General features: G+C 43.1%; 1 protein-coding gene across 4 annotated transcripts in view; it reads left to right on the top strand.

Moving 5' to 3' along the window:
• ARHGEF28 (Rho guanine nucleotide exchange factor 28) overlaps nucleotides 1-9,151 on the top strand; it is a 269,125-nt gene that overhangs the window by 45,614 nt on the left and 214,360 nt on the right. For 3 of the 4 annotated variants that reach the window (XM_019517681.1, XM_019517684.1, XM_019517682.1), the window contains exon 2: nucleotides 5,894-6,041. In XM_019517681.1, coding sequence (XP_019373226.1) covers nucleotides 5,894-6,041 — 148 coding nt within the window. Of the gene's footprint in view, nucleotides 1-5,893; nucleotides 6,042-7,947; nucleotides 7,976-9,151 lie in introns of those variants that run through there. The other variant, XM_019517685.1, reaches the window with a different exon arrangement.

The following is a 9,151-nucleotide window of genomic DNA, read 5'->3' on the forward strand; positions in this document are numbered from 1 at the left end:
GGCCTCCTCCAACCCCTAATAGCCTCACCCAAACCTCCGGTAAAAGTGAAACACAAAACACAAGCCCTTGGGCTATAACAAAAATCCAAGCCACCTGGCTAAAACAACATTCAGTCGCTACCAGGAAATACTTTAGCCCATAACAGCATCAGGAGCTGCTCGTGCAGTCAGGCCTCTCCCCTCTGTTTGCTCTGGCAGATCTTCCTTTCCCCTTGGCTGCCAGCAGAAAACTGTTCTCCTAGCCTCAGGTCTGGGATTCATATGGGAGCCAGTCCCTGCCCCTTCCGGTCAGTTGACCAGGTGCAGGTGCGGCCAATTCACTCCTTAACCAGTTGTCACGGCACCCGGCACCTGGGTTCCTGCCTCTGCTCTGAGAGTAGCAGGCACCTTAGTGTCCTGCTACAGCTACCAACTTTGTAACAGATATCTAGCTATTACTTCACATCAAGCCGTATACATGGACAGATATAGGATTTTGAAAAGAGGAGTATAGATTTTGTGGCACAGTGTCACAAATAACAAAACACATTTTTCTCCAGTAAAAGAGAAACTAGTTGTTTTATTAATATGCTAGGGGACTAGCATTGTAGTATTCAGTTTAAGGTCAAAACAAAACAAGCCATTGGAATGTGCACTAATTTGCTGGATTATATATAAAGTTTAAAATAACAAAAAGCTAAGTAAAAAATAGTGAAAAACCATCAAAACTTATTGAGTCATTAGTCCTCTAGGCATTATAGTTAAATGTATGCATCTTATTCGTAAAACAAAATATCTTCTTCCTGGAAGTCTTGATAGTACCTCCAATACTTCACCCTCATTCATTTCTACAGCGGAGTTAATATTACCATACCTGAGTTAAGGTTTTAGCTAGAGCTAAAAACAGTTTTCAAGGCTGTGAAATAGAAGAGAGACATTACCAGGAATAGTTATCAACCATCAAACTTGCAGAAGAAAGGATAGTTTGAATAGTGGAATAACAAAACCGTTAAAAAGGATAGAAGGTCACTAACGTGTGGACTGGAGAGAACCTCTGTAGAGTGGAGAATGAGGGAGATGATGAGCCATGAAGCCAGTTGACTCTCTCAGCATGCTTGCTCTCATATTCTTGTGTGTGCTCTCTCTTTCTCTCTGTCTCATATGGTGTCAAATATCAATTTCCAAATCTGTGAGACAATGTCTAGTATTATTGCGCAATATGCAGGTTCCAGCTACCCTGTCTGGGCATTGATAATGTTTGCAACTTTTGATTAGGTGCCATGCTGTTTTTTGGACACCACATTCACACAGGCGGCTGTCCAAGATGTTCATCTTGTAAAGTGTTGTTTTGAAGTGTCTGTATCCATATCTCAATCTGTTGAGCTTGACCCATGCTTCTCTGTCAAGGTCATGCCCAGTGAGGGACTTGTTTGGTGTTGGAATAAAACACTGTAGGAATAAGTTTGACCTTCCCAGCAGTTGGCTCACTCTGTTGCTGCCCAAAGTTTTGGATCAGTATCCCCAGTCTCTCCCAGGAGCTTGTGGACTTTGCATAAAAACAGTTTATGACGTTTAAGCCTCTTAAACCTCCATCTGTCAGGTCTTCAGTTAACAGTTGATGAAGCAGTATTGCCTGAATAGGAACGCTAGTGCCTCTCCCAGACTGTTGGTTTTAAAGTTAGAGTGGAACCAGAGTCAAAGGGGGTGCAGCTGTACCACTGCCCCAGATCCTCCCCTGGTCTTGTACGCAAATAGCTTGTACTAACTCAAGAAACTGTTATCTATTTAAATAAAATAGATAAAACTCAGTCTAAGATTTCTAACTTGGTGAGTCTTCAGTTTAACAGAATAATGTAGCTCAAATGAAAGCAGGAGTAGTCAGTCTTCTATGGAATCAGTAGGAAAGTTGGCATTTGGTAGACAAGGGGTGCATGTACATGTGACTATTAATGCAACACAATAAACTCTGGTGCCGTTTGCACTGGAGTATATCGATCTTGGGTGCAGTGTTTACATGTGTACCCAGAACTGCAGCACAGTGAGCCAGGGCAGTGCAGCCCTGGCTGGCAGGAAGTTCCTGGGGGTCAGCCTGCCAACCTGAGGGGGCTCTGACCCAGCTCAGTGTGCTGCAGAGGGCCTGACTAGGGCACAAGCGTGCTTCTGTGCGGGGCTAGCTGGTAGGCAACCTCCACAATGAAACACCCTCATGCTCTAGCCAGCCATGTCCGTGTTTACACTTGTGTTGCGGTGGAATAAATAACTCCACCATAGGAGAATACTTCTATCTGGTAGTACTAACCTATGGCAGAGTAAATGAGTTTACTACAGCCTAACAGCTCCACGTGTGTAGACTGGTGATGCTTTACTGTGGGGCAGTAAATGGAATCTTCTGTTCACTTACTGCAGAGTTGCATAATTGTCTTGTATAGATGCACCCAAGAAGTGGAAAGCTATCTTGGCCATAGAACATATTGCATGATAGAATGTGCAAAGGCAAGAGTAGATGTGTCCAAAGGACCAGCAACGAATGAGAGAGAAACAGAAATAGAAGACATGATTTTGTAGAGTTTGAAGGTGGGTTCAGAGACCTTGTAGTAAGTGACATAGGTGTAAAAGGTGTTTAGACTGGGCAATAAGATGGTTGGAGCAGCAGTATTTTGGGTAGAATGAGTTGGGAAGAGAAGGTGCACTGGGACTATAAAAAGGTATTTATTGTGATCTAGGAACAAATTACCAAGGTAGACATGGGTTCTAGTAATACGAACAGAGAAGATGCAGTGGATTTTTGTGATCTGAGAAGGAAGACATGAAGCAAGACTCTGGCTGTGAAAGGACATGAGAGGATCTAGTGATGATGGTAGGAATTTCACCTTTGTATATAAATACCTGAATTTGGGGCATTTTTGGTGATCTCTGACTGGCAAAACTTCCAGCTTCAAATCCCTCTCAAGGATCACAGTCTCTGTTATTTTGAAGTTTCTCTGGTAACGTATAATGGAGTCCTCTTATTGGAACATGCTGGATTTTCCGAATGAATCATATGAATGTTTTGCTAGATATAATATAGCTGCCAAGATGCCTTCCTCTTATAAAATCTTTCCTTGCACTGTTAGTGGTTTCTTCCTTTGTAGCTCTGTAAGGCACAGGTTTTGAAAAATCAGTCTTGGCCTTTATCCATTCTTCTGTCTTCTCTTTCTTTTTTCCTTCTTCCCTTGTTATTTTGGTGAGTAGTTGTGGAACTCCTCTCTGTTCTTAGTATCAAACAATATGATTAGTGTTGTTTGTGACAGCCTTTCTTTAGCCTAAATTTCTTTTTTAACGAAAAGAGCAATATTAGTCAATGGCCACAATAGGAGCTTAATTTATAAAAGAGAGTAGATTTATAAGGCTGGAAATACAGTTATACAATATCCCTTTTATTCCAGGCTGCTAATATAAAAGTATGCTTTAGGGTACAGCAGGGACTAGTCTAGCTCCTTTCTTCAAGACTCATCACAAAGTTGGGGCTGGGGCTAAAATGGTAACATGGGTGGTTTTATTTTAAAGAGACAAACAACCAGATGTTTAACCAGATGTGAGAATTTAGAGTGCCATCCTGTCTGAACAAGATTTTGTATAGTCTGAGATTACTTGATTCAGATTAAAAAAACCCAAACAATAAAACCTTTAGGTTTGTTTAATATCTATGGGCGCTTGTACACATGATGGGGGTTTAATACCCAAGGTTTTACTTTATACCCCCTAAATTGAGAGAGTGGGTTTTTCAGTTTTCTGTCACATTATGGTGAGAGGCCTGATTTTTTTTTTTTGGACCCAGAGCCTGCTTGTGGCTGGGGGGTGAGCTGAGTGGCCCCTGAGCTGCACGGGACCCTGGTTCTTCCCTTTGCAGCAGCGGTATCCCTCAGGGCTGGTTGGACAGGCTGCTAGTGGGCCACATGCTGCCCCAGCTCAGAGGCAGGACACAGCTTGATCCAACTGTTCCCCAAGCTCGCTCGGGGAGCAGCACCTGGTGGGATTCCAGTGAGTGGGCTCAGGGAAGAGTTGGATCTGGCTGGGTGTTGCCTCCAAGCTGGGGCAGCACCCAGCTCACAGGTGGCCCTGGGGGGGCACCACTGCCCCAGAGGGAAGGACTGAGGCCCTGGGCAGCTCAGGAGCTACTCAGCCCCCAGGCAGCTCGCCCCCTGGCCAAGGGCAGGCTCTGCCAAAAAAAAAAAAAGTATTGAGCCACTCGCCACTTCTGCCTTCAGCAGGTGCCTGCTGAAGGCAGAAATGGCAAGGGGCCAATCCTTTTTTTTTTTTTTTTTTTTTTTGGGTGGAGCCTGCCCACATGTCCCACTGCTTGGGGGCAAGCTGCTGGCAGGCTGAGCAGCCCCTGAGCTGGGGGGGGTAGGGGTGGGGGGGCTGGTCCTTCCTTCTGCAGTGGTGGTGCCTCCTGGGGCTGCCTAGGTATGCTGCTAGTGGGCAGGGTTCTGCCCCATGTCAGAGGCAGCACCTGACCAGATCTAACTCTTCCCTGAGCCCACTAGGGCTTCCAGCACCCTGTGCACTGTCTCTACCACCTGGGACTGCCCAGGAACAAGCTGGCTTGCCCTTGAGGCAGTGTGGAGAGGTGGCAAGTGGGCAGCTGGGTGTGCTGGTGGCTGGAGAAGGCAGTGGGAATGGTGCATGGGGCGCTGGAAGCCCAGGTGGGCTTGGGGAAGCTTGGACATGGCAGGCTCTGTGCATGTATACAAGCACCCCAATAGGCCTGGTTTTGTTTTGAATCATTTGAATAGTCTCAACTGGTAGGAGCCATTTCCAGAGAGAAGGAAAACCTAAGCTCTGGATTCAGACAAGTTAAGAGGAGAGAGATTTCCTCTGGTCAAAGGCCTGGCACCATGAGTGTGTTAAATTCTGGCTGCAGCCATCTGAGGCACTGGAGAAGACCAAAGATCAAAGAAGAAAGAAGCCTGAAGGGGGGAGTTATGCTTATAGGGATATGCAAGTATTTAAAGCACATTTTTCAGCTACAAAAATTGTATGTGATATTTTGTTGGTTTTTTTGGTGTAAATGGTCACAATCCCATTTGTTCATGGAAAGCTGTACCACAGTAACTGTTTTGAGTGGACACAGATTAGGTAGCCTTTAAGTGGGGTAGGTTGTTAAGTTTTTATGCAATTTATTTTTTGTAAGATAACAATTCAAACAGATGTGGGGACAATTCTGTTGGCTTATTTAGAGTAACCATAGGAACCAGGAACTCTAGTGGAGCAAGCTGTTCTTCCCTTTTAGGAAATGCAACTTCATCTAAATTTCCTCCCTTAGACATGTGAGACATTTGTTATTGTTTGCTGCTTTTCAGATCCCTTTCCTGTGCTTTTTGAAGCTATTGTATAGTGGATTTTTCTTGGCTTGCTACTTTCTATTGATTATAAAACATAGGACAGATATCTCTGGGAACTACTATTTCATCAACCTTGCACAATCAGGAGGATTTTGCTTGTGTGTTCATCAAAAAAAGTCTTAAAATTTTAAGATATAAATTATATTTTACAGATGGGATCATTTAACATTTTAAATTGATAGATAGGTCTATTGAATATTAAAATACTCTGGTTGGTTGGTTTGCTTATTTTGACACAATTGTTTGTTCTTGGTCAAAAGTCTGAGGTTCTTTTATGGCTATGGATTGGGATGACCAGGATTAGTTAAAATAATGGTCTATTTGATTGAACTGTTTTGATATACCTACTGCAGTTTTAAAATATATTTGCTTTTTGTGGCTAATAGCAGATTTATGTTTGAATTACTGTATGGTGCAACATTAAGATAACCAGTGAAACTAGTGAACCTTTTTAAAATCTGAAAATATATTTAATAGGCTTGTTTAAAGATAATGTTTTAGATGTATACAAACCTATATTCATTTTTCAGGGACAGATGACTGTGTATGCAAATTTTGATAAAGATATTTACCTCCCAGAAGATGCTGAATTTTACTTTGTTTACAATGGATCCACTCAGAGACATATAATGTTTGCAGAACGACTTAGTAATAATGTGCTTCAGTCCATGATTCCAGGTGAGTCTTGCTGATGTTGCATTTTTTTCTCTTTTCTATGCACCACTGCCTTTGAGGATCCTACATGCAGTTAGGGTGCTTTGTGCCTTAAAGCTTTTTTTACTTCTCTCCTAACTATATATTGAAGTCAGTACAATAAAATAAGTCAGCAAACAACCTTGATTCTTGTCTGATATTTTGACATGGTTCTGTTTCTTATTAGGTTTTTATTATGGGAAATAATATTGGGATTGAGAGATGGATCAGTGGGATGCAGGGTGAATTGACCAGTTAGTTTTGGTTCTACTGTCTTGCACTACAGAAAGTATAAGACAGTCAGATGGTGCATTGCTATGATGGGTTACAGACTGGACTTCCTTGTATTTGCAAACAGTGAGATGCACCAGTCTGCAAAATGGTTAAGTCTCAATGATTTCTATAAAACAAGCCAAGATATTTTTACCTAAGCATGCCCTGACATTCTGAAGTTGGAGGCAGTAGTCAGACTAACTTGCAAGGCCCTGCACTCAAGTTGGTGGCATATTTCCATTGTATTCTGTTTGTATCACAGACATTTTGGATACCACTTTATTTATTTTTGAAGTTTTAGGCAATAGGCATGCATGAATGTGCAGAGCCCTGTTGATCTGGGAAAAAATCAGAAAAATACAGGCAAGAAAATGAAAGATATGCAGAGCTCTTGGTGTCTGCCTATCAGAGCAATAGATTCAAATGCTTAGGAGTTGCCTGTAAGATCAAATAGCTCTTAGATGCCCCTTTATATTTATCTTCTTTATAATCCATACACCATTAATATCAGTGATAATATCTACATTGCCAAACTGCTTACCCTATCCTGTCTCCCACGCTTCCAGTAGAGTGTAACATTGACATCTTGGAGGCTCTGTCTGTATTGGAGACCTAAAGTGTGGTATATAGAGAAGCAGACTAGCTAGGGTACAGGAAGCAGTCCAGATACAGCAGTTTGGACTTCTGCAAAGGCTAATTTAACCTGCCAAGGAGGAGGAAGTTATCAGCCTAAGATGTTTGCCTGTGATATTTGGAATGCTGCCTAAGCTGATGGCCTGTGGGTGCCTACAAATGTTTAAGGGCTGCTTTCTAACTCATGGCACTTTACACAAAGCACCATGAGTGAGAGCCCCTCACGGGCAATAACAGGTGGGGCTCGAGCCTGACTGCACTGGCTGTGGCCAGCAGGCAGGGGCGCTCCAGCAGCCTCTGAGGAGACTGCTGAACTGCCCCTCTCTAGCACCTCCCCCACTCCCCTCAGCACCAGCCCCCCTCCTCCACCAGGCTGTCAGCAGTGGAGGGAGGGGTAGGGAGCAGCACACAGCTGTCTGCTGGACTTTTCCTGGCTGGAGCTGGGGGAGGGGGTGTGGCAGGGTGGAATGGAGCTGCTTTGCTTCTCAGGTCTGGCCCAGCTCTCCCCAATACCCCAGCCAGGGTAGCTGGGGAGACAGGGGGAGAGGGGAGTCTCATGTCAAGGGGGCTCCATTCCAACCTGACCCTCTTGCCAGGCAAGGCCCAGCTGGCAGCTGTGCTGCTTCCTCCCCCTCCATCCTCTGCTGGCAGCCCTGCAAAGATAAGAAAAATTAACCCTTGAGGGAACACCTTCAAGAGCAAATTGGATGCTTATCTTGCTGGGATCCTATGACCCCAGCTGACTTCCTGCCCTTTGGGGGCTGGACTTGATGATCTTCCGAGGTCCCTTCCAGCCCTAATGTCTATGAAATCTATGAACACAAGTTCTATAAGCTACCCTGCTCTATAGCGCCTTCAGCTAATGTCTGATTTATCAAAGGTTAATTTTTTGCACCCTTGGCCATTTTAAAAGCGCTGTGCAACTGTGCACGTGTTATTTTGCTGTAGAGTGCATTCAGAGACCTAATCGCACCAACAATATAACTTGTTTAAGTGCCCTATGTGGAAGGAGGGTGGGATGAAAACATCTGATACTGGTGCTTCACAATGAATGGAGTGAACTTGAACTTGCTTAATATCCAGCTTACTGGTTTAGCAAGGCATTGTTCCCTGAGCTGAAATGGATTGTTTTGTTTATTATGCGATTTGTGACTTTCATTTGTGTGGGTAAATGGGAGATATATAAATGGGATGTACCTATACAGTGGGGTTTGTTTGTTACTTGTTTCTGTTTTATTATGGAATTAGTAGAAGAGATACAGATTTTGAAAAGAGTCAATTGATAGAGACATTCTGTGCTGTTTTGTGATTTCTTTAATTCCTTAAATGGTAAGATACTAGAACTGTAGAAAATGTAGTGCTAGTTGAGACACCCCTGGGAAAATGCCAGCTCTTAGTTTTCACACATTTTTTTGATCACAGAAAAATAATAGAACATTTTTTTTTGTCACAAAGTACTCAAAAAGACCACAACATGTCAGAATGTTCTAATGCTGTGAATTCCTATTTGAAATCTCTGGGGCTATCTTGTAAATCATACTTGCACACTTAAAAGTGCTAAAATTGAATGGCATCCTATGGCACCCTTGAAAAGATCTCAAGGCACTCCAGGGTGCTGTGGTTGTAGAGGAATGAAATCACATGCTAAATTATTTTTTGTGGGCTAGGGATAAAAACGTAAGACAACAGTGAAGTAGCTACCGGAAGCCACTCTGAAGGCAATGAGAGAGTAAAAAGAAGACTGAGTTTAGAATACTACTTTCAGGGAGTAACTAAATTCAAAATGTAATGATACAGATCATTTTAAACATTACTGTTTTCTTGTTCTTTGGTTAACCATTTGTGGGTACACTTACCTGATTTATGTTTACAGCTGTAACAATTCTATGTAGAATTCTGGATTTGCATTGTTTTGTGTTTTTTTAGTATCATTGGTAGGTTTAGTAGTTAGCACTCCACTGAGATGCCCAAGAAGAGCTTGCATTTCTGAGACAGCATTATGTCCGATTACATATAAATGCCTATCTTTGCCTGGGTGGGTCTGGGATTTTGTAAAGGAGGATGAGGGAGAGGGACAGTGCATGGGTGGCTACAGCCCTGCTCTCAACCTCTCCACACTCCACCAGGGCAGGCAGACCATGCTGCCAGAGAAGCAGCCAGGGATTTTTTTTTTTTTTTTTTTTTTTTAA

Source organism: Gavialis gangeticus, unplaced genomic scaffold, assembly GCF_001723915.1.
Source record: "Gavialis gangeticus isolate Ggan-Ray unplaced genomic scaffold, GavGan_comp1, whole genome shotgun sequence".
Taxonomy (NCBI): Eukaryota; Metazoa; Chordata; order Crocodylia; family Gavialidae; genus Gavialis; species Gavialis gangeticus.